The following is a 27,238-nucleotide window of genomic DNA, read 5'->3' on the forward strand; positions in this document are numbered from 1 at the left end:
CTCAGCTGTCCAAGGATCTGGAGGTGGTGGTATGTATAGAATACAACAAAACTACTGGAATTTGTATATTCCTGATCTACATTTTACACTGATCTATCATGAGCAATAGTATTTACTCAGGTAAAACGGGAGATCTAGTTGGTTGGTGGTGGCACTAACTGTTAGGACAGCCTGGATGTAATTTGTGTGGATAGGTATACAAGAACTCGTCTGCAATATTCTTCCGTGTAGCTGGAACACCCCCAGTCTACATTGCTGAAAGCTATACAGAAGAGAATAATCACTGAGTTCAGCATAAATCTGTTTCCTATCTTGTTTCCAATCATTGGATTTTCATAAATCCCTGTAATCTGTCCAATATTTATAATAATTCCAGTTAAGAAACATGTTGCATAAAATAGTTTTCTTGTTAATACCATTAATCATTGGCACAAATAGCAGATTGGTGGCAATTTAGGGCAAGTAAATATTGACTATTGCAGCAACAATTGTTCATCCATGATCGTTCTAATGGCATTAACCATTTCTGGAACAGACTTGTGCACTACTGATTCTTCATGTAGCTTTGTAATAGCAAAAGCTTGTCAAGAAGACGTCTTTATTGTTGCCTTTCGTCAAAGAATGTGTTAAGTCAGTGACTCACCCACCTAGTTTGGCAGTAATATACTTGATGGTAAATGTTTGCTCATGTTTTTTTTTTTGTCATTTCAAGGTCATGTTCTTAGTGAACAGAAAACAATGATTGTAAATTCTGACATTATTTTACGGTAACTTTTTTTTTTTTTTTTGAGCGTTTAAAGGTGGCGTCCAGTTGTTTTGATTTTCTTATTTAGTAACTTTTCAGCTGCTCAGCACAAGAATTGGAATTGTGCTGCCGATTTTCATATGTGGATTTATCGTTCGCTTCTAAACACTGGACATTTGTACAAATTAAGTTTGTACTATATAAATGAAAAAAACGCTGTATAAAAATACCCCTTAACCGTTTTACATAACATCATATGCACAAATAGAGATGATAGTCGCATTATATAATAATATACTTTTGCACTTTTTATTAAACTGTATCCCAATATTTGATGCTTGCTTTATTTGGTATGCTCTGTGTGTGATGGGAGGAGCCTTTAAGATCCGGTAGGCACTCGGCACAAAGATGACTGATACAGTTTTCAAGAATAACCTCGATAACAGTGATGTAAATACAGGAGAAAATGCAAGGCCTTCAAGTTCTTCTTTACGCTCCCCAGAACAGGAATAATGCGGGAGCCTAGTGGGCATGTGCGGCAGTCCTCCTTTAACATTCACCTTCCTTGAAAATGGAGGGGGGAGGGTGAATGTGATCTGTAGGAAGCAGGGCCCCACCCTGAAGGTCAGCACTTGGGCAAAGACTACCTCTTAAGTGCACACTCCATAGCATCTCCTCCTCCTAACACCTGAGCAGGGAGCACATAGGGAACCATGTCCCCCTTAGTGAATGACCCAGCCCTCTAACAAGCCTGGCCCCAGGGAATTAGTACACCCCATCTCGGCAGCCATGGAGAGAGGGTGTGTCTGATTTGTTGCTAGGATATGATGTTGGAAGTGATCAGATCAGAGGTTGGGGAAGGCACCACAAGTATCTCGCCTCTGGGCTTTTAGTATGAACTACAAAGTCAACTTGTTTTAACACTGTTAATGTAAGTGCAGTACCTAAGAGAAGTACACTCTAAGGGGACTATATTTTGTCGTCACAATTTCAAGTTTCCTTTACCTACAGGTATGGTGTACCTAATAACTATCTAAGCCACTATGTTTGCATTAAACTCCTTTATTCCATGTGAAATCCAAGTCTCACTAAGGGGAAAACACCTGTGAATCTCTACACATTAAGAGGGCATTCACCTGTTGGAGAGGATGTGTGATTTTTATAATCATACATAATTATATTTTATTATAGTGCAAATATAATTTATCCTATTTATGTAAACTGTACATTTGTGCATACCTTCAGAATGCAAGAACTCAGTTTTTCATTTTATTGGGTACTTTCGCCTTTATATGCAAAAACCCCATTAAAATGAATGAACTTAAGAATAATGACATTTCTTTCCACTGAAAAGAAAGTTCATAATTCAAAAAAAATAATAAAAAAAACATTGGATAGTGCTTTTCCCCCAGAAATTCCACAACCACAGCCTCAAGGTGTGTACACATGGTGTGATCTGGCAGCTGCCGATATTGATTCAATGGACGGTATTCAATGAGCCTGATTCGCCATGTTTTTATGGCGAATTTGTGCTGTTTGGCGAATTTTTGACAAAAACGGTGAATCACCCTATTCAATGACCACATGGCGAATACATTTGAAGGTTTTTTTCGCCATGATTCACCGAGTAGGAATCGCTATCTTTTTATGGTGAAGTGGAATGTGAACTTTTAAAATAAAGTGTTTTGTTTTTTACATTTGGTGTAAAAAAATCAGGAATTTTATTCTGAGGAGGGGCATGCTATTTTTATTCATGTGCTGTAAGCACATGAATATATATTTAATTTAAAAAAATATATATATTTTTTTTTTACACAGCAGCCAGCAGGGGGCGCCGGAACCGAGCCGCTCATTACATATTCATATATTCACTGCACCCGATCGTTACCATCGGCTATAGTGAATATACACTCCCCTGCTGGCACCCCCGGGGGGCAGCCTGTGCTGCCTGGCACCCAGGGAGCCCACCTGCCCCCCACAAACGTTCTGGGCCAGGCAGAGAGACTTCCATCTCTCTGCCTGGCACCGTCCTCAGGCTCCCTGCGGCATTCGCCGCAGGAGCTCATATTCACCAGTCAGGGGCAGCGAGCCCCTGACACGTTGAATACCGGAGCCCGCTGGCTCCGGAACGTGGCGAATGTGCAGCGAATCCTAAAGAGGATTCGCTGCACCTCGCAGGTATTCACATTGAATACCGCCCAAAATCAGTGGCAGGGAGGGAGGGACTGTGCCAGGTGGAGGGCAGTTGGGTTGGAGCCGGGAGTCATGCTGCATTGAGCAGAGCATTACCCTCCTTTCAATCTAGCAGAAATAGACTTGTCTGCACAGTCTGTTTCTGCTTTAGATACCGATGCCGAGGGCCCCACTTTGGGATCGAATTTAGATCGAATGTGGCTTAATACTGTGTGATTCTGACTAACTTTCTATTTGATATTGACTATATAGTCAAAATTGAATACAAAGTTAGTCAAAATTTGTACACAGCGTTAGGGATTAAGAACCTGGACTGATTACCACCAAATCAGGATGCCACAAATGTTTCTATGCTACACAATAGACACACTTAAAACTATTTTTTAATTATTAACCATGTAACTAGCCGTGTGGGGTCAATGCATTGGCTTGAGCCTCTATGGGAACAGTATGATTGGGATCCACACTGTATTTTCCTGGCATCTTTCTGCTGTGAATACTGTAGTAACAAAGAATATTGGCACACGTGGTGTGGCAATATTGTTACCCCACCAAGCTGGCGTTTGGACCAGTGAAATGCGTTGGATTTTCTCCAGATCTGCGGCCATTACTATTGTACTTACCTGCTCATTAATCTGACTATTAGGTCCCCAAAAACTGGATGACTTTGGCTTAAGGGCCTTATTCAGATCTGAGCTCAGTACAAATTTGTTTGGAAAATGGGCAAAACCATGTGCACTGCAGGTGGGGAGCAGATGTAACCTGTGCAAAGAGAGTTAAATTTGGGTGGGGTGTACTGAAACTGAAATTTAAATTCCAGTGTAAAAATAATGCAGCCAGTATTTACCCTGCACAGAAACAAAATAACTCACACAAATCTAAGTCTCTCTATACATTACAACTGCTCCACCTGTAGTGCACATGGTTTTGCCCATTTTCCAAACAAATTTGTACTGAGCTCAGATCTGAATAAGGCCCTAAGTTTCCTGACACAAACGGATACAAATCGATGTAAGGTTGTAGGTGGGCACCATCCAACATCAAGCCACTCCCTCATACGGCGCTCAGGATGTATTATGCCTTGTGGACTTCACTGACCGGGACTACTGCTGTTTGGACAGTGAAGGTTATTTATTTACCCAGCATTGGGTGCTTTCTTACCAAATATGAGATCTGGATTCCATCACTGTTGTTTTTATACATGCATTTTTATTGAGTGATTTTTTTTTTTTTTATGTTTAATAATATCTTGTCTTATTTAAATTAATTTTAAATTCTCATAATTGATTCACATATTACATCATTGGAGCGCTGCTTTTTGTTTTTTTCTTTGCCGACTGATTAATTTGATATGACACTTTTATATCTGCATGCAACTGAGTCTCTGAATCTATATACGAAGTGCTACAATGTACTGTAGTAGCTGCAGCCTTTTTCCAACACAAGTTCCGTTGTGCTTTGTATATAGACACTGTTGCACACAACATAGCAGTGCCGTATATTAAATTAATCTGCAAAGTATACTAATGCATCCTAGCATATTGCGACAAAAATAGATGCCTAGGAAGTCACTTGTGTCAGGCATCTGTTGCTGTGTGGTGTATCAAGGCTAGATGTATGAGGACACTTCTGTGCTAGCTAAATTCCTGTACACCTCAACAAAATAAATGAGAACTTTCTATTTTAGTGAATCAGTCAGAATATTTGGAGACAGGTTTTTTTTTTTATCTCCATTTACTAGTAATTATCAAATCTATGATTAGACCCCTCCCCCCACTCCCCATGTTCTTCTTTGGTTACAGGTAAGTTAATTAAGGCTAAAATTTGATTGTCTCATCTGTCTTACAATAGTCCTTGCTCAGGTTCCCAAAACTGCTCATTTTAAGAATCCTCATAATAAAATTAAAATGTTATGAGATCTCTTTGAAAATAAATGTGATATACAAAAAAAACATATATTTCCCAGTGATTATGCTGTTTTGATTTTGTGTCTAAAGGATAACAGAACAGTTATAGTTTAGTGAAATACTGGAAGCCTGTGCAAAGTAACCTCAGTGTCCTGTATATTTCCAAGAATACTCATCCTTTAACTGTCATTGACACTAATAGTCTGAGAATTGTGACTCACGGGTCTTAAGCAATTTAATACATTGCTCCTGAGAGAGGTTCTGCAGGAAAACACAAACAACCTATTTAGCATTATGATAGTCACAGTTTATAGAATGTCTGCTGAAATATTGTAGCTCTCCCTAAAATGCTAATTAGTTTGTATGTAGCACTTAATTAACGTAAGTATACATAAAGAATGACTGCTATACAATAATAAGTGGAATCCACTTGGATGATTGGTGAATAACCCCCCATAGTATGACATCATTCAGTTGTGATAGACCCTGTAGAATATTTACATTCTTATAATGTCCCGTTGGAATATACAGATATGTCCTTATACATCACTGCTGCAGTCGCTCAAAACAGCCCCTCTTGGCGCGACTGGTCCCATGAGACACTGCTTGGGGCGAGTGTCTTTTTTTCTGCCTGAAATGCATCTTAATTGAATTGTGTTGTGGCTAGGACACACTAGTAGACTGTATCTGATATGCAGCACTTGTATGTCTGTGTGCGTCTGAGACTGAGAATCTGCAGCTGCAGCATTTTAGCAAGACTGGTTCCGTAGTGCTCCCTATACAGATTAGATTGTAAGCTTGCAAGGGCCCTTCAACCTCTGTCTTACTGTAATTTCCCATTTTGTCTTATCACTGTTGATTCCGATTGTAAAGTGCAACAGAATATGCTGCGCTATATGAGAAACTGTAAATAAATAATACAGACTCCATCACAAACCATATACAATTGCTGCAAATGAAATGAATTAGCAGAGTCTCCTGGTGTATACTGGTTGCATATCATTTGGTAGCAGAGTTGCACGGTACCCCGCGGCTCACGCATGCCAGGCATCTCGCACTGCATGGAGTATTGAGGCTAGGTGTATGAGGACAGATGTAGGATCTGTATGGTACCCAAAGGGGAGAATACTGTTCATATAATGTACTCTGTACAAGCAAATCTTTTATTCTGGCTGTGATTACTTTGCTCTATAGCCTCATTTTGTGTTTAATATACAGTATTAGTGTTACCAGTTCTGACATTCACATAAGATCAGTATTAAACAAAGTTTAAATTCCTATTTTTTCAAGAAATATATATACTAATGCTGTAAGCTCATGTATCCACTCTCTTTTAATTGACCATTGATGTTTTCGTCCTGTCATTAGGTATTGGAGGTTTGGAGGAATTTGTCCTGAAGTCAGCAACTTTGTCCACGTCACCAGCTTGTCCACCATTCATTCCTCTTAACTTCGAAGCAACACCAATTGTAAGAGTTGCTGTTGAACCGATTCATCCAAGTGAGTTACAAACGACCGTACACATGTTGAATACATGCCCCGCTTATCGCTCACCTCGGTTATTGACTTCTCCTCCCCAGGCCTATGAAGACATGGTGGGACCTGCTACTTCTCCTCCCCCATGTTCCTGTTCAGAAAAGGCTGGGAATTGAAAGGGGGTGGAGGATGTCAGTGTTGTAGTGTATGGGGGGGGAGGTATCTGGGTATTTTAGTGTACTAGGTATTGTTTTTTTTTTTTCTTGGGGTGGGGGGGGGGGTGTTGGTGGTGAATTAAGGGCCAAGAGGAATTTTGTGCTCCAGGGTTGTTGGTACTAGTAAATGGCTAGTGCCTCCAGGCACTACTTCTAAATTTATGCCTCTGTTATGAGGTATTTGACTCAAACAAATGAGATCTCAGAATACCCAACATTAAGATGTGTTAATTTGCATAAAGCTGAAAAGAGTTACAAAAGTATACCAGAAAGCCTTGATGTTCATCACTGCACATTAAGACAAATTATCTATGAATGGAGAATTATGATGCTAAGATACTGCAAGAGCCTGTGGGCTTCTCCAGTGTGACACGGACTGAAGAAGCCGACAGGCGATACAGTCCGTCTTTTTGTATTCTCTGCTGTGCACGGCAGAACTCTCCCCCAGCCTGGATTACCTCACCTTGGAACTATTACTTTGATAATTCTCAGGTACACTTCCCTCACTATTCCCGATTCTGGTTACCCCACAAAGTACCACTTACTACTATATGTATAGATCTATTTTTCTGTTTCTGAGTGCTAAAGGGGTAAATGGGATATCACTCACTCCCAATGAATGTTATTTAAACACATGGAGAGCAGCAGCATATCTTCCTGACACACCCAGCACTCCAATAATACTATCTCTGTCCCACTCATCCACTTTCCAGGATACTCTCATCCTTCTGGAACCCTCACTGAGTGGCTCCTGCAATTGTATTTCACAAACAGGAACCAACTTGTGGGAGACAAGGACAGCAGATCTCCTGCTTTATACCCACCCTTTATACAGTGGATAGTTGGGACACGCTCAGACCCCCATCTCACCTTTCAAAAAATTGCATTGAAAATGCTTATATTGGCATACAATTGTGCATACAATCATGCGATTTATCGAATGCCCCTTGCGATAAAAAAATTGGGTGGGATTGCATGTCGAATGGTACACAAAATGTGCATACCATCATTCGATTTATCGAACAGATGTGGTCGAAATCGAATGAATGTATGCAATATCTTACAAGTGTATGGGCAGCATTCGAAGGAGACGTACCAATCAGTTCTTCCAAGTCTACTCAGGAAGCAAAAAGGTTGTCTACTAGTTCATGTCAGATAGATTAGATTAAGTCACTGTGACTGACATTATATATGTATCATTGACTACCTCATAATTATTTTTCTAACTGACATATTACTGTTTACAATTGTATGTTTTCGCAGGCTTTAATTTATTTGGGCACCTGCCAAACAATTACCCTTAATTGGGAATCATTTTTACTTTGTATTTAGTGTTTGTTTTGTGCGTAACCTTGTTGAATGTGTCCTTATATCTGGAATGTCCTTCCAGATTTTTACCTTTTATATAATTTAAAGCTAAAGGTGCGCATACACGGTGTGATAGCACCGGGCAATGTGATGCGCGCTCCCGCGGGCATCGCACAGTACAAAAAGTATGTGCTGCACATACTTTTTGTACTGCGGATCGCATCGCATGCAAATCGCATGCAAAATGCATGTGTTGCGATGAGATGCGGTCCAGCCCATAACGGGTGCGATCATCGCACTGTGTATGGGCACCTTAAGTTTTATAAAAAGTAAGAGTGCCCCCACAACAAGAGTGCCTGTCTCTTTCCTATTTATACTCAATAGACTCTCCGGGAAGTACCTCCAGGTGAGTCATTTTCCATAGATACCATTAGGTCCAGATCCAATATATTATGGAAAATAGATTTTTGAAGTACACCTATTGTAAATAACTAGTGCATAAGTCCTCCTAAAATTCCCCTTCCTGTAATTGTAGGAGGTGAACTAAAGACTACATTTTACTAATGAGTAGTGTGAAGCACTAAGATAAATTTACTAAAGCTTCTAAAATGAAAAGGGGTGATGTTGCCCGTAGCAACCAATCAGATTCTTTGTCATTTCTCTATTGCATCCCTGATTTTTTTTTTACAGAATGGCAGTGGTTGTTATGGGCAATGTGACCTCTTTTTAATTTTAGAAGCTTTATTAAATGTTCCCCTAAAAGAGACTGCTGTTCACATGGAAAGCTGCTGCTGTCGAAACAATATATATTTATGGAATTTTTTTTTTTTTGATGATAATAAAACTTTCTCAAAAATACTGTTTGTTTTCCCCTTCAGTCTGTCTCATATGCCTGGTTTGCGAAAACAAACCTCTTGACTTCACCAGTCTGCAGTTTTCCGCACTGAAAATGTTAGCAATGTATTTGAGTTCAGTTCCAGCAATTTTGCACTGCTTTACAGAGCACATTTGCAAGGGTAAAATAAATATTTCTTTACTATCCTGTATATTTAAGGATTAAGTATCTGCATGCAATGTGAGAGACTAGGATATTTTTTGCAGAGGGATGAAAATGATGGCGAGTATGTGCTTTTATCAAACAGCTATATGAGCTGGCAGAAAACTCATTTTGGCATTAAAAGGCAGCACACGGAAGTTATAAACTAGTGATTGGGATCACAGGCGCCAAGTTATCCCAAAAGCTCCAGATGCAGAATGATTTTAACTCTTGGTGCAACCGTGAAGGTAGAGTTTCTGGAATAGCAAAGAGGATAAGATGGAATTTATTCTATGACAGCAATCATGTTTTAAAATAAAGGGACTTAACAAGATACGCAGACATATTGACTAAAATATGCCAGGAATATGCATTAAAATGTAACCAAAAAAAAAAGAGTAAAAGGCAACATATACCAGGTCACCTCAGTTCTCTCCCTTCTTCGTCCCCCACCTGAGGCTCATACCCTAACTTGCCCTGGCATGTGAGAGATGGATCAGACCGCAGTGATAGCAGTCTGATTTGATTCACATTGGGGCCCACAATGGACATTTATTAACCTTTAAAAAGGCTGCGCATTTTGATTAATCTCACATGTAATTAAATTTAAAACATTAACAATAATTTACATAATAACACAATACTAAATATATATTTATTAACAGTCTCTTTTATATCGCAGCATATTCCGCTGCGCTTTATAATAGGAGACAGTGGTACAACAAACTGGGTATTTACAGACCATCAAAGGCAGTGGCATAATTACAGAGGGTGTAGTGGTTGCAGCTGCTATGGGGCCCAAGGCTCCAGCAGGCTGTCCCCTGCACCCTTTTGATTTTTTCCTACATTTTTTTATATACTGTGGTGTGGACAGTGGATGTGCCACTGTCCCGTGTCTCCCTTTAGCAGTAAAGACCCGGCGCACAGGAGAGCGGCAAGCTGAGCTGCTGGCAGGACCCCCTGCACAAAGGAGAGCCAGGGCACAGTAGAGCCGCGCGGCATCCGAAAAAACAGGGGCTGCATGTGCCTGTAGCAGGAGACGCTACACAATGAAAAGTCGGGTCTGTCTGTGCCTCTGACAGGAGACGCTCTGCTAGGAAAAACTGGAGCGGCGCACGGGAGAGCAGCGATACCTGTGCCTCTGGCAGGAAGAGGCTGAGCTGCCAATGTACAAAAGAAGTGCTGCTGAAAGGGGAGACCTGGCGATGATGGCCGGGGAGAGGGGGGGGCCTGTTGAAAGGGGGGAAATATTTCTTTCTCCCTGCTACTATTTTTCTCTCACCTTTCTAACTCCCCCTCCATCTCATTGCTCTCTCTATATCTCTCTCTGCCCTAGTCTCACTCTTTCTCCTCCCTTGCTTTTTCCCCACTCTTCCTCTCTCTCTTCCTTCCTAACCCTCTCTGTCAGACTTTCACTCTTCACTCCCTTTCTCTCGCTACTTGAAACCTTCTCTCACTCCCTGTTTCTCGTCCTTCCTCTCTAATACACTCCCTGTCTCTCCCCCTTTCTCTCTCCCCTTCTCACTCATTATCTTTCCCTGACACTCGCTCTCACTCTCTCCCTTACACCCTCTCTCACTCCATCTCTCCTCCTTTCTCTCCTTTACACACTCTTTCTCTCTCCCTCTCATGACAATGGTGGGGGTGGGAGACCCCTTCAAAAATGTTGCTATGGGGCCCACAATGTTCTAGCTACACCCCTGGTCAAAGGGGTCCTGCTCGCAAGCTTACAATCTATAGGGAAATAGGCACTGATCTTGTGCAGAGCAGAGTGGTCGAGATGGGAGATATTTTGCCATAAGTAAAGAGATATAAGCAGGTGCAGAATGGTTAATAGCTTTATGTGCTAGCAGAAGGGTTTTATATTGAATACGGTAAAACACAGGTAACCAATGGAGGGACTGGCAGAGCAGATCAGCAGACGATGAGCGTCTGCTGAGGTATAGATTGAGAAAAGCAGAGGACCTAAAGCCGCCCATACACCTCGCGTTTCCCGGGGCACCTCATCGCACAGTACAAAAAGTATGTGCTGCACATAGTTTTTGTACTTGCTTTTCATCTCATCGCATTGCATGCACAAGGCATGCAATGCGATGTGATGGATGCTATTTAAGCCCACAACGCACGCCGGGATCGCAGCGTGTATGGGCAGCATTAGACTGAGCCTTGCGGAACTCCAACTGACAGAGGTGAAGAGTTCAGAGAAGCGAACACTGAAAGAGCAATCAGATAGGTAAGATGTGAACCAGGAAAGGGCTGTATCATTAGGACCTAGGGAGTGCAGTGCTTGTATGAGAAGAGTATGATCAACGGTGTCAAATGCAGCAGAGAGACCTAGAAGTATAAGTAGTGAGTACTGACCTTTAGACTTGGCAGTTACCAGATCATTCACCACTTTATTCAGTGATGTCTCAGTGGAGTGTTGGGAACGAAAACCTGACTGAAGCGGGTCTAAGCATGTGAGGTGAGAGTAGACAAGTCTCTCCAGTAGCTTGGAGAGGCACGGGAGCTGAGAGATAGGACGGTAGTTATAGAGAGAGTTACAGTCAGAATTGTGTTTTTTTTTTCAGAATGGGAGTAATCACTGCATGTTTGAGCAAAGAAGGAAAAGTTCCAATAGCAAGAGAGATTGCAGATTTTAGTGAAGGTTGGGATAAGAACAGAAGACAGAGTTTTAATGACTTGTGCAAGTATAGGATCAATAGGGGAGGTAGTAGAGTAGGAAGTTAAGAGTGTGGAAACTTCCTTTTGTGAGTTCAAATGAAAAGAAAGTGCCAGAGGGTTCAGGTGGGGAAGAAAGAGGGTTAGAGGTTGTGGAAGAGCATATCATTTCATATCGGATGTTATCAATCTTGTCCTTAAAGTAGGAGGCAAGTTCTTGTACACTGATGGTAGCCGGTGGGGGAGGAGAGGGAGGGTACAGAAGAGACTAAAATGTGTTAAAAAGTTGCTTAGGGTTGGTTGGCATGAGAAGAGATGAGAGATTGGAAGTATGTTTGTTTGGCAGTGTCCAAAGCATTGCAGTAGGAGTGGTAGACTGATTTCCTCACATAGAAGTCAGATTACGAGATTTACGCCATTGGCGTTCTACTTTATGTGACTGAGTTCGTAGTTGTCTTGTCATTTTGGTGTGCCACGGCTGGCATCTAAGCCTGAGGGGGGTGTAATGGGAAGCTGGAGCCACTTCATCAAGGGCTGTTTCAAGAGTCTGGTACAGGTGGGAAACAGCAGAGTCAGGAGAGGTAAATGTAGGAATTAGAGAGCTGTTGTTGCAGAGAGGTGGAAAGTTGTGGAAAATTAATTAGACGATAATTACATCGCTTATGATATTTTTGGGCATTTAGTCTAATGTGTATGTACTATGGAGGTTATTCAGACCTGATCGTTCTTGTGGAAATTCGCAATCTTATCGATTATCGAATGATTGTGCATGTGTACGGATCGTTGCGTGCATGAGTGAGCCGAAATAGCACAAATATCTAATCATAATCCCTTCACAATTTGACAGGAAATTGCCATATTCTAGGAGTGTCAGGAAAATCGCAGGTGTGCCGAGGCGTTTGAATCAGCCTGTCTGTGGCATAGTTGTGGAAGAGTCAGACTTTCTTTCAAAGAAAATCATTCAGTGTTGAGTAAATTGTGTATGAATTGGCAGATAATAGCGAATATCAATACATTCGCAATTCGCTCACAGATTTTCACGGGGTGGGTTTTCTTTCAGTCTGGGCAGCAGCTATGTACTTTCCAGTCCTCTGCTTATTTGCATTTGAGCAAGTAGGACTCAATTAGGGCAGCACGGATGGAGTAATGGTTAGCATTACTGCCTCACAGCACTGAGGTCATGGATTTGATTCCCACCATGGCCCTAACTATGCGGAGCTTGTATATTCTCCTTGTGGGAACTTCGGTTTCCTCCCACAATCCAAAAATATACTGCTAGGTTAATTGGTTCCTAACAAAATTAACCCTAGAATGTCTGTGTGTGCATGTATATGTGGTAGGGAATATAGATTGTAAGCTCCACTGGGGCAGGGACTGATGTGAATGTTAAAATATTCTCTGTAAAGCACTGTGGAATATGTGTGTGCTATATACTGTAATACCCCTTTCAGACAGAAAACAAAATTGCCGGGTGAAGCAGTTCCACCCGGTAATTTTGTGAATAACACGGGTCCTTTTTCTGTGTGAAAGAACACACCCGTGTCGTAAATTCCATGTCTCCGACCCTGGAATTGACCAGGGTGGAGGACACGGGATTTATGACCCGGGTTGACCCTTTCACACAGAAGAAATACCCGTGTTATTCAGCAAATTACCGGGTAGAAATTTTCAACCCGGTAATTTGTTCTTCTGTGTGAAGGGGGAGTCAGGCTGCTCCCGGCAAAATGACGCAGCATTTGAAATGCTGTGTATTTGCCAGGATGTTCAGACTTTTCTGTCTGAAAGGGGTATAAATAAATGTTAAGAAATAAATTATACCCTATATTTCTAACAATGTGTGGCCCCTTTTGTCATGCAGTAAAATCCTGACTATTGTCATCAACAGCATGCTCCTAGATGTGGCCACTGAAGATAGCCTTGTGAAACTAAAACGCGTTCAAGGGAAACCGTTAACGATATTGTATATACAGCATATTGGGGCAAATGTATTAAGCTCGGTAAATTGATAAAGCGGTGATACAGTGGAAAGTGATTACGCACCAGCCAATCAGCTCCTGTCATTTTTCAAACACAGCTGATTGTCTGGTGCGTTATCCCCTTCCACTTTATAACTGCTTTATTACTTTACCGGGCTTAATACTGCGAATATGTACCCAGTTTAGTAGATCTCAAGATCAGTAATATGATTTTATGGTGAGGGGAGCTACTGATCCACATATTGTTGTCACCAAATTATATATGGACTTTCCTGATAATTATTGATTAATAATACATAGATTTTATTTATACAGGTTTTTATGTTTATGTACTATATATATTAACGTCATACCATATTAGTCCATTCATGCATGTTCTCTGTATATTTGCTGACCATACACCTCCTTCCAGCAGTGTGTTATGCTTTGTATCGTTAGGTTTGCAGTTTCTTTAAATGGTTCTTTTAATCCACTCTGACTCAGTTCCCCGTCAAGAAACAAAGCTATTGGCTTCTGCGGCGCATATAAACCGGGGCCACTTAATACCTGCTAAGTACTATTCACCACAGTCACGTCCGCGCCAGCTTGATCCACTTCCAATTACTTGTTGGCTTTCTCTGTGCTATTTATTTATAACAGCTTTTATGTGAGACATTATGTACACACATCAGTGTAAATTAAAATCGGAAGTATCTGTGCTTCAAAGCAGAATATCAAGTAATTATAAACCAGACCAAAACAGACCCTGGTCTGGGCAACTGTGCTGCGTTCTATTTCTGTCTGTGGAGAATATACACTTTTCTTGGAATGTCAGTGGACCTGATGGTAGCAGTGTGCTAAGCAAGCTACTCGGTAAGGGCCACAGCTCTAAATATTCACTGTAAACAGTGCACAGTAAACAACATGTTCACAAATGGCTTTACTTGGTTCCTTTTTAAAAGGATCTGTGTGGATGAAACAGGAGAAGAATAATGTTCATTTTAACTCCCAAGGGGGAACGTAATGGGGTAAAATCAGGTAGAGTTTGCCTGGAATAAAAAATTCAAAACCTTGATTTTAAGTAGTGTAGCAAATCAGTACTTTTACAGACTCTCACCCTGTTTCATCCACCTCATCCATTTAGGAGTGGGATATTGTCATTGCTGCTTTTATTTAATACACTTACTGTAGGGGCTGATCCAGTGGTATTCTTGTTATCGCTCATTAGGAAAGTTTAAATGGTTCTGCAGCCAATCATCTATCATTTTACAAACACACGACACCAGATGATTGGCTGGAGCCCATTTAATGTTCATAATGGGTCATAACAAGAATATCACTCATTGTATAATATGCCCCTTCATTTATTTAGTTTATGTAGCGCAGCAGATTCCGTTGCACTTTACAATTGGAAACGGTGATAAAACAAACTGGGTAACAACAGACTGATATAAAGGTAGGAAGGCCCTGCTCCCAAGCTTACAATCTATAGATGCCAGTATAGCGGTTTATGTCAAGTCTACATGTTTTGGTAAGAATGTCCACCTGGGCAGTGCACTCCATTTCCATACTTTTACTATCTCCATCAGTATTTCACAAAACAGATGTGTCCATATACATCTTCCTCCGCACCCTACCAGTTGCACGATTCAGTATATTCGGCATATGCAGATACACTCAGTGTTTTACTGGGAAACACTGTAACCTAGGCATGACTAGGTAGCATTTCAGATACAGGTGCAGACACACAATTAAAATAGGCAGTCACATATCATTTTAATCAGCAGAGGCTGCTGGACCATACTATTTTGTAATCAAGGAGAAGTTGCATGCAAAAATGTTTGACGATACCTAGTGAAACCATGGCACAGCGTCACTAATTGAGCTGTTTAATGGGCAGGGAGGCTAGCTGTACAGTATGTGGACACATTTGTAGATTTCTTCAGAAAGAATATTACTATGTTTAATATTTGCTCCTTAGTTTTTCATTCCACTGATGCACCTTGTGTGATGTACTTCACTTGATTATACACTAGATAAGAATGGTGATTTTAGGAGGGAGGGCAGTTGATAACTCTGCTGCCTGTATTAAACAGGTGAGTGGTGGTGAGATGCATTAGGGCAGAGTGGGTTTTTGGAGGCTTCGGGGAATCTGTCAGATAAGAATAATGATCCATTAAAGCCCCATACACACTAACAGATAAAGTATTCTCTCTGAGCAAACAGGACAAACAATATTGAGTTTACACACTGAACGATATTTAGAGACGTCCACGGGACCCAATAAACATGCATTGCTAGTATAGCCAAAATGAACCCACAGTACATGTTCATCAGATGGGGTGCAGGTGGCTGTCATTAATGATGCATGGGAGTTCGCATCATTAACCCCTTGAGTGGTGGGTTTTCCTGTGGCAGGACAAAACATACCAGGGCAGGTTTATCGTGCCCTAGAAATACCTACCACTCAAGGGACAGTTGCTGCTGGCTTATGAGGTTTCCGGCCACTCCAAGAAGTTCAAGGCCATTTGGGGGGCTCCTGTGTTCGGGCATTCATGTTTTTGGGTGCCCAAACACATGAGCGGTCGAACCTTCCTCCCCAGGCAGTGACGGGAAGGGTCAGCATTGTAACGGGGGGGAAGGGGGGGATCGGCATTTAGTCTAGTCTAATGTTTAACACTCTCCTCTAGTGTGTATGGGGCATAACATTTACTGTGACAACATATCCACTATTGCATTTTGGATATACATTAGTATTTTTTCAATTAGTAAAAAAAAAAAGGTTAATTAGCATGCCACAAAACTGGTGTGTATACTGTAGGTCCCTGCTTACAAATGTGCCTTATGTCATGTGTTTTTGGTTTTCCAGGTGAAATGCCGCAATTGGTGAAAGGAATGAAGCTCTTAAACCAGGCTGACCCGTGTGTAGAAGTCTTGATTCAGGAGACTGGAGAACACGTTCTAATTACAGCTGGAGAAGTTCACTTGCAGCGTTGCTTGGATGACTTAAGAGAGAGGTAGAAAAAGCAATAAATATATATTTCTGTAAACATATTGTGGGTGGCTTTGGCTAGACACTGATTTATGCCTTTTATTTAGCGAGAGGTTCTCATCCAAAAATCTTTCACCGTCCTCTGAACCCCAAGTACATTTATTAATGGCTATAAAATGATCTTCTGCTGGCGAGAGTTGCCTCCTCCCTGCCCCGGCATCCATCCTGAGCCCTTTTTGGCAGAGTACCTCTCATTACTTGTCACTGAACGGGACCGCTTCATTTATAGCTACATGCTCTGTGCACCATGGATTTTCCAATTAAAAAGCAATGTGGGTATAATGAAACTGTATTTATCTATATGGGCGTCTTATGCTGCAGTGAGAACGCAGATGGCAGATTTTAACCTTTTCAGCATTAAAATTATTCAGAGCATTAAGGTGCGTTCCCTCTTAGGACACTATATTTATTTTTAGGACTTAATTTATATCATTTTTAATTATAGTAGTCTCATATTTTTTGCAACATTGTTTTTTCATTATCTTATTAGTACTATAGTTATGTTCTGAGTAAAGAAAGTCATATTTTTGGATTATTTGTGCTAAAAGCAGAAACGCTGTGAGTGTGCCGCCGGGTTTACTCGTTGCACTCCCTCCATGCTGCCACGCACCACTTTCTGCCTATTGTGCCTAAATCTAATACTCTCTGGCTAAATATTCAACTACAGCTAAAGTATTCAGTACCTACACTACCGTTCAAAAATTTGTGGTCACCCAGACAATTTTGTGTTTTACATGAAAACTGACTTTAATTTATCATAAGAGCTGCAAAATTTTGGAGCAATTACAGCATTGCAGATCTTTGGTATTGTAGCTGTTAATTTGTTGAGGTAATCTGAAGAAATATCACCCCACGCTTCCTCAAGCACCGCCCACAAGTTGGATTTACTCGATGGGCACTTCTCTTCTTGCATGGCATACCGTCAAGCTGCTCCCACAACACCTCTATGGGGTTGAGATCTGGTGACTGCGCTGGTCACTCCATTACAGCCAGAATACCAGCTGCCTGCTTCTTCCCTAATAGTTCCCTAAATAGTTATTTCATAATTTGGAGGTGTGCTTTAGGTCATTGTTCTGTTGAAGGAAATTAGCTCCAATCAAGCGCTGTCCACAGGTTATGGAATCGGGTTGCAAAATGTAGTGATAGCCTTCCTTATTCAAAATCCCTTTTACCTTATACAAATTTCCCACTTTGCTAACATCAAAGCATCCCCAGACCGTCACATTCCCTCCACCATGCTGGACAGATGGCGTCAGGCACTCGTCCAGAATCTTTTCACTTGTTCTGCGTCTCACAAATGTTCTTCTGTGTGATCCAAACATCTCAAACTTCGATTTGTCTGTCCATAACCCTTTTTTTTTTTTTTCAATCTTCCTCTGTCCAATGTCTGTGTTCTTGTGACAATATTGATATTTTCCTTTTATTGGCCAGTCTCAGGTATGGCTTTTTCTTTGTCACTCTGCAGGCAGCGAGTAAAACTGCATCTCGTTCACACACACAAGACCACAGAGGCAATCACAAGGTAGCAGACTAGCTTTGAGCGGGCTTAGCTAGTGTGTGTATATAATATAAATTCTTACAAGTGCCCTGTAGATGAGTGTAATAATAGAACATCATAATTGGCCCAGATGTTGAAGAATACACATCTGCCATATATCTGAGTATTTAGCACATAGGCTACTCAGATATTCTGAAGCAAAATTACTTAACAATATTAATTTGCCAGAGCAAGACACAGATTTATGTTATTGCATTGAAGCTGGATCATAGAAAGAAAAGCTATTATGAAGGTGAGTAATTGTTGTCCCTTGTGACAGAACAGCCGGCATCCAGCTCCCTTTTCCAAGTACCATATTGCCATATGTCTCTCTGACTTGTTATAATGTGCCTAGAATGATTTGGGATGGGTGGAAGTCCTCAGTCAGGCATTACCCGAAAGGCTTTGTGTGTTTAGTCTAAAACATCTTTGATGTTTTCTTGCAAACATTAACAATTAATGAGGTTAGTTTAAGTTTTCTTTGTAAAATGTGTTTATAGAGGAGTCCTAGTCTCACAGCTTTTTCATTTGTATTTTATGTTACAGAAGTGCAGACACTAGGGAATTATGTAATATGGGGGCAAGACTGTACTACGTTTGAAACTAGATTTAAAGCGCCAATAATTTCAAAGGAAAAACTAGGTGGGTTTGTCCTTTACACTGATTAACGCTTTCAAATCAACAGTCTTTTATATTCATGCCTGTACCACAGCTAATTGGATACTGGCCTTTAAATTAGTTAAGCTTGGGAATATATGCATTTAGTGATTTTCTTTACAAAGTATTGCATGTTGTAGCTGTGATTTTCAGCACTTCATTGCTAGTATGCAGTCATTGGCGTTATGCTGCTAGACTACTTCTCATATGATACTGCTGATATGGACTTCTGTAACATTGTTCTTCTGTTTTGTAGAGTAGTTTTTTTTTTTTCTGCAGTGGAGTGCAACTTATTTGGGAAAATTGGTGGATACTGAATAGCTATGTACTCCAACCATTATTTGACATCAAAGCCTGCAACCTTAGAATTGTCATATCCACAGTAGGAGATTGTTACACACTGTATAAACATTGTTATGGGTCCAAAAAGGGTTTGATAAACAAGGCACTCACCTCCCCACTTTGTGGAAAAGTAAAGAACCAGCACTCAGTAGTGATGAAACGATTTATTTAAAACCAGTAGCATGTTTAATGAGACACAAACAGCAGTACCCCACAGCTGTTTCAGCTAGCCCCCACCAGTTTTCCTCAGGGGTTATGCACACATTAACAGTCAGGCACATTTAAAACCTACAAATGGCCCCCAGTCAGTCCATTTGGTGCTTAAATCAAACTCCAGAGTTGGTTGCGACTTGGAGGCGGTGCCCAGTATGTGTGTACGTCAAAACGGAATCTCTTGGGAATTTCTGGCAGGTAGAATATGTACAACACGCAGCGCGTCATGAGTATCAATAGCAATTGTGTTAGGTTAGAGTGAAAAAAACTGAAAGAAGAAGATAAAAGGAATTGGGCACAGCAATGAAACATACAACAGGAATAAGCAACAATAAGAGACAAACCTGTTAACATATCTGTAACTCATCCATGGCAGCCAAAAAGGTCTTAAGGTGTGTACACGTGCTGCGATGTGGCGGCTGTTGTCATTATGATTTAAAAAGAGTAAACACCATTGTTTGTCAATAAATGGCTTCACCCAACCACTAACCATAAGTGAAAGAAAAGTTTGTGAGATTTTTTATTTATACTCTCTGACAAATGGGCAGAATATATATATATATATATATATATATATATATATATATATATCTATATATATATATCAGCTCTCTTACATAGACTTTAACATCCAAGCAGGAGAAAGGAGGCGGCACTCAACACGGATTTTTTTCAAAGGTGTATTGGTATATGAAAAAACATCTTAGGGCTTGTTTATAATTTACATGACGACGTTTCAAGACCGGGACGGTCTTTTCATCAAGTCATACAATAAGCATACAGTGATGTGCATATAAGCATAACATAACGTATATATATATATACTCCAAATAAAGATGTCACTCTGGGTCTTTCTTTAAGTGCAAAAAGGTGCTTTACTGCTGCCTACGGCGTTTCGGGACTAGCCCGTTTTCAGGACATACACAGCAAAATGTTAAACTTTTTAAATTGCACTTTGTTTAAAGTTTTTCCTCTGGATGGGTACCAGGGCAAAGCATTTGTTTGTATGAATGGGGAGTGCCAGACCCTGCACAATAATATATATATATATATATATATATATATATATATTTGCAGGGTGTGTAGCGGCACTCCAAGTAGAAAGAAAATTCAGGTACACAAACCCTGTGTACCTGAATTTTCTTTCTGCTTGGAGTGCCGCTCCACACCCTGCAAATATACTATTTCTAGTGCAGGCACCCAGCCAAGATTATATTGCCTAGGAGCTGTGGATTGTGCCGGTCTACTGGACATATATATATACACATATATATATATATATATATATATATATATATATATATTATAATATATTATTTCTGTTGCTAAACTGTACAGTAGATGATTTCCTGTAATCCTACTTGATTATCATAATTACTTGACACTAGGGTGCAGACACCTCTAGACAGAGAGCTGAGTGACCACACTAGGATCAGAATTGCACCATCCTTGATGTGCAGGTCTTATCAACCTTAAGTAAGGATGTCAGAGCTATGAAAACAAATTCAAGTGTAGCTCTTCATAACACAATCAATGACTATGGGCCAGATTCAGAGGTACAGCAGTATGAGGGCCATAGTACTAAACCTTGAAAAGTTATAAAATGCAGAGTGATAAACCACCAACCAATTGGCTGATAGCTGTCATTTTTCAAACACCGTAAAATGATAGTCGGGAGATGATTGGTTGGTGGTTTATAACTCTCCATTTTATCACTTGTCAAGGTTAGTACATCTGGCCCTCAATGTTTTCACAGTTCAGATAACACTTGAGAAGGGGTTTGCAATCCTTGGACATTTCAGGACGGAGACTGGGCGGTGTCCTAAAGTCATTCCAAACTATTGCCATTTCATGGGCATGTTATGGGTGTGTCACTTGCATGTCTCGAAATGCTGCAGCATTCTCAATGAGAAATCCACTGCTTCAGAGGCCATGTTTGGATGTAAGGAGAGTAACTAGGGTAGACCCTGTGCTACAGCTAATTTCAGTTGTGCAAATTTTTTTGTATTGATGTTGTATACAATAACAACAAAAGGGTATACAATCTCCATCACAATTTTACAAACAATGTAGCGTGAAAGCGAGTGCCTCATTACTCATACACTCCATCGTAAAGTTAGCTTGCGGATAGCTTATATCCACAATTGCTAGTTAGAGAGTGGCTGCATTACCAGCCATCTCTGAATCATGATTTTGCTGATTCTGTTGGAATCCGTAAATATAAAATTCCAAGCAGTAGTATAACTCCCAGAGGCAATGGAAGCTCCAGCCTCCGGGCTCCAAACCCTGAAGGGGCAACTGCATGTAAAGCAGCACCTGTGTGGATCACAACGGGATCCAAGTGTGACCACTGCTCTTATAATGGAGCTCTGCGGCACACCTGTAGTTAATTATCTCTATACCAGGAGTCCTGCAACACCTGCAATAGAGGACAGGATGGCTTCTGCCTGGTACCACTCAACCTGTGCTGCAGCAAAGCTGCCGGACTCTGAGATGACACACACCGTATGTGGGGTGGGGGGCACCAAACTCCAGCTTGCTCTGTGCCCTGGTTCCAAGACTTTTTAAAAGTAACAATAAAAGTGGATACCTGTCACCAAAACAATAGCAGAAATGAGCCATCATTCATCTTGCATTTACTTTTGACATATTTGACTAATACAAAGTTGCTAACATTGGATCAGGCACACTAGAGTAGTATTTTTTTCCACAAAGGAATTGGTATAAAGCCTTACCGGGACTTAGATTTGCTTTTACCTAGATTAGAGACCAAGTCACACATACTGTAGAAGCTACATGCCATAGTAATGTCAGTGCTCATGTGGATTGTACTCTTATTGCATTAGTGATGCAAGTAAGATGCATACTTTGTGAAAAATCTGTTGGGAATGCTTGGCCTGGCTAAGTCACAAAGTCTATAGTGTACCAGTTTGGAGAGATGTGTATATGAACATAGATATTAGATGTTTTTTGTTTGTTTTTGTTTTTTTTAAGTATTATTTGTCCTGATACAACAAGATAAATTTGTTAAAGGTTGATGATGATTTTTTAATTCCATTGATATAATTGATGTTGTGTTTACAAAGAAATGTAAAAAATTGTCTGTTCGTAAATGTGCACTTTAGATCTTGGAACACAACATCACTGTTCAGCAAGTTAAAATCCTTCATCATTAATCTTTAGTAAATATACCCCTTATGCCCCATAAACATGATATTGTTCACAATGTTGCCCAGAAAGGACGTACAAGTGTGCACGTAGTTAACGACCACCTCCCTCGTCGGGACATGTTCAATAGAGGGAGTCCTGGTTAATGACTGCCACACTGCAGCATGGTCATCCCTTTCCCCCTGCCGACGCGCCCTTTGCCCCCTGGGCATTGGCAGGTCTGTATGCACTTGCTAATGCCGTGACTCGTTCGGTGTGTATGGGGCTTTAGATTTAGCAGCTGGTGATGTACTAATGAAAATGAGGAGAACTCGAAGAAGATCGCCTTCAAACAATAATAAAAGAGAACTCACTTGCAGTAGGCCAAAAAACTGGATCAGTGTTCACTGGAAAAGGTTACGTTTTCTGATGATGGGTTTCTTTGTTACAGAAACATTTTTGTATGAAAGAGACCATAAAACATACCATAACAGATAATTACATTTTCAAAGCCTAGAAGCCTCATTGCTTTTGAGGGAACATATAGATGTGCGAATTTGGTTTTCTGCAAAGTGAATCCACACAAATTGTATATATGTGAGTAGACCCGAGCCCTGGCTCAGTATTTCCTGCCAGTCTCAGATACCAAAATAAAGCAAACTATTTCTGTGTTTTAAATTCAATAAAAAGATACTGTACCATTAGTGTCCAGGCACAGCATAACAGAGCAAGGTGGCGGACTGTGTATAAATAAAAGTGGAAGTGGGGACCAGGATCCCGCCCAGCACACAGTGCTCCAACTTAAAAACATGGATTGTTTTGACCAAGGATACTTCATGTCTAAAATATGAAATGTGTGGGTTCATTACTGTAAGTATGTGGAAAACATTTTACCAATACAGTAGTCAGTGAAAATAAGTTATTGTAGCATATGGGTGGTCATATTAAATCTTAATGGTATGGAAATCGGCTTACTTCTTAAAATAATGAAAAAAGAAACACTTCATAACCCCTTGTCCATTTAAGTGGACATTGTTAAAAAATGTATTGCTTAGGGGAGTTTCAATCCACGATTCTGACTGTCGGAACGTCTCGACAGTCAAAATCCTGGGCCATTTACATCTGATTAGACAGTTGGAATTCAAAGTTCCGAGTGTCGGAAAGTCTGTGAAATAGAACAAATCACAATGATTTGTGGATGAGCTACAATGCTTTCTATACTAAAAACCAATAGGACAAACCCATATTTTGGTGGGGGAGGGTTACTTAGGGCCTCATTCATCTACTTTCCCAGTGTCCTCAAAGGGGTGTACCAGAAAAATGCAATGGAGTCATAAAGGGTTAACACAGCATAAAAGCATGATTGGTCCCAATTAATTTGTACACCAGTACACTTAGATGATACAATTCACCATGAATGTGAAAGCTATAAAGTCATGTGACAACTTTAAATTATTTTCTAGTTACGATATTTGTTATTTGCACTGCATTTTAAATGGCTCTTTGCTGCCGTAATGCAGGTTAATATGCCTGGGGAAATTATACAGATTTTTCTATACATATTTACTCACTGGAGTTAAACAGATGAATGTGTGCAGGTCGTTTAATGACATGTTGTCCCCTTAGTTCTTCATAATTTTAGACCTCAGAAGCAGGAGCGCAGGGAAAATGTGTACACATTTGCAGCCATTCCCTGATGATGTAATGGCTTGCTAATACTTCCTTGGCAGTCACGTTTCGGAATTAATAATAAAGCACTCATGTCTACTGGAGACGTTTAGCTGCCTCATGCTAAGAGGGAAATTTGTTCCTTACCACCTTCCCCACAGGTGTCCATTCTGTTCTACTGCCTGACTTCTATACTTAGACATCGGATTGTGTCCTGTTAATGTTTTCAGCGTGGGTTTTTTGTTTCCCCGCACATTAGAAAGCATATTAACTGTTCACTTGGTAAGCAACAGCTACATCGTGCTTCACATTTCTCAACTATATGGGACGCATTTCTCCTTGTAGTTACTGCCCTGTAAGTACCTTGTATACTTGCACCATAGAAACTTCCTGCTATCTCAGCCAGGTAGAGGATGAGTTGTCGTGAAAAGTAATATTTGTATGTTTGCCCTGTCACTCCTTCTTTTCCCTTAGATTTTTTAAACAATCAATACATGCATTATATTAAAAACCTCCACAATGAATGAAAAATGCATTACTGAAAAAGGGAAGTGTTTAAACAGAATGTGTGGGACTGAAACCACAGAAGTTGGACTGAAGAGTAATTAACTTGTGAAGTAAAGTGACTGATGAATACAGTAGATAAATAAGTCTACCCAGAGCTAGAATTAGAGTGTGATCCTCTCACACTAGTAGATTATCTGCCGGAGTCCTGTGTCTTGGTCTGCCGCCATCTGTACTGTGCAATTCCTGTCTCTTCAATCCACCATTAATACTTTTGCTGGAGGCTGTAGGAGAAGTTTTGACATTTGAGCGCTGTAGACCTCTCCATGATTTAGTATAGAGTAAGTGGCTGGGCAGTGTCCATTCAGCACTTTCAGCATTACGCATGACAGGTGTTGGGATGTTGCACTGTGAGTTGTAGCTGTAGGACAAATATGTAAAAGGAGGAAATCCGAAACAGTATAATACTGTGTTTAGTATGGTTAATCAAGAATGATTGAAGTTAAAGGTGGGATTGAAGTGAAGAGGACAAAGAAAGTGTTGTTGAAAGACAAGTAATGAAGGGGTAAATTACATCACTGCAATAGTACACCAGCAGCTACCTGTATACCCTTAATCTAAACAATTACAGTATTTGTGGATTGCTGTAATTCCAGTATTTGTTCCATTGTAAAAACAATAGATTATAATGCACAAAGGGGCATATGTATTAAGCTTTAACAAGAGATAACTGCAAGGTTGATAAGGAGAGATAAACGTACAGCCAACCACCTCCTAACTGCCATGTTACAGGCTGTGTTTGAAAAAGTCAGTAAGGAGCTGATTGGCTGGACGTTTATCTCCCTTGCATTTATCTCTTGTTAAGGCTTAAAACAAATAAAGATAAACTGTATAATACCGATTTTAAAGATGCTAAAGCATCCGTTTTAATTAGTTGTTTTGTCTCGTGCTAAATTTATTTTTGTTATCCTCTCACAGGTTTGCAAAGATTAAGCTGAGTACATCAGATCCTATAATACCCTTTCGGGAGACAATAATCAGACCACCTAAAGTTGACATGGTGAACGAAGATATGGGAAAGCAACAAAAAGTGGCTGTTATACACCAGGTTAAGGAAGAGCAAAGTAAGTCCCAGGAGGGAGTTCAGATTGATCCAGATGGCCTGGTAACTGTAACCACGCCAAATAAGGTGGCGACACTTAGCGTCAGAGCCATGCCACTTCCTGAAGAGGTCACTCAGCTTCTGGAGAAAAACAGTGATTTAATTCGAACTATGGAACAAATTAACTTGGCTTTGAGTGAAGGTAGCAATACTATTACTGTCAATGAGACAGCCATCAGTCAGATTCAGGAATTGAAACACAATCTTGAACAACACTTACAGGGCAGAAGGTGGCGTAATGCTGTGGAACAAATCTGGTCATTCGGGCCCAGGCGTTACGGGCCAAACATTTTGGTAAATGGAATTGAAGGCTATGAAAGGTTTTCTGTCTGGCAGTGCCTTGATAAAGTATCCAAAACCAGTAAATATCGTAATATAGAGAACAGCATTGTTAGTGGGTTTCAGCTTGTGACTCTAGCTGGACCCATGTGCGAGGAACCAATGATGGGCGTTTGTTTCATAGTGGAGAGACTGGATGTGTCCAAGTCTGTGGTACTGGAAAGGCAAGACTCGGCAGAAAATGCTGCAGAAGTAGAGCAAGCTAAAACAAATACAACTGCTGAATCAAGTGATGATGTTTCAGAAGCAAAATACATTTTACAACACAGACAGGATGGAACAAAAGTTCCGGAGAAATCTAGCAAACGCAAAGGGGAATTGTTGCTTACAGATTGTTATGGACCATTTTCCGGGCAGTTAATTGCTACAATGAAGGAAGCTTGCCGCTCTGCTTTCCAAGTAAAGCCCCAGAGGCTGATGGCTGCAATGTATACCTGTGACATCATGGCCACTGCAGAAGTCTTGGGTGAGTAAAGATGATTTTATGGATTTTTTTTTTAGGGTTTTGTGTCACTATAGAATTAAAATGTTTAGCTCCCTTATAGTTAAATGGACATTTATAAATATGAAAATAACTAATGAAGCATTAAAGATGGCAGGTGGATTATTATTGGTGTATAAACAACTCGCCAGATCCCTGGCGGTAGTGTCCTCAGGGGAATGCTGTGGATTACGTCAGTTTGGGAAGACACTTGCCATTTCTATTGATGAAGGCAAATATATTTCTCTGATTGCTATTAGAAGGGCATTTATTAATCAAATAATGGAGAATTTTTGTGGGATGGGTCTTAACCATTTTTCACCATTGTATTTTCATCAAGTTTGTCTCTATTACCTCTCTAAATTGTGTTCCTGAATTAATGGCAATATGTGCACAACCCCATAGGTGATCTTACTTGTCTTTCTCATGCTGCATCTACATAATCTGTTTTCTTTTCTTCTTATACCACACGTTTCCAATATCTTCTAATTTTACCCATTATTTTATTTTATATCAATTAAATTATGAAAGCTTTATGTACTAGCGTTCTCTATTTCATCATACAATTTCCTTCCACTGCGTCTTAGTGTTTCTCCCTGTGTTACATCATGTCTCTTGTCTCAACCAGTGTCTTTTTAGG

At 40.4% G+C, this 27,238-nt stretch overlaps 1 protein-coding gene across 1 annotated transcript in view; it reads left to right on the top strand.

Annotated features, from left to right (window-relative positions):
• Nucleotides 1-27,238, top strand: part of EFL1 (elongation factor like GTPase 1) — a 233,292-nt gene that overhangs the window by 176,567 nt on the left and 29,487 nt on the right. Inside the window, exons 16-18 of the mRNA XM_083184020.1 lie at nt 6,214-6,345; nt 16,366-16,513; nt 25,595-26,583. Coding sequence (XP_083040146.1) covers nt 6,214-6,345; nt 16,366-16,513; nt 25,595-26,583 — 1,269 coding nt within the window. The remainder of the gene's footprint in view (nt 1-6,213; nt 6,346-16,365; nt 16,514-25,594; nt 26,584-27,238) is intronic.

This window comes from Crinia signifera, chromosome 4, assembly GCF_055691185.1.
Source record: "Crinia signifera chromosome 4, ASM5569118v1, whole genome shotgun sequence".
Classification (NCBI taxonomy): domain Eukaryota; kingdom Metazoa; phylum Chordata; class Amphibia; order Anura; family Myobatrachidae; genus Crinia; species Crinia signifera.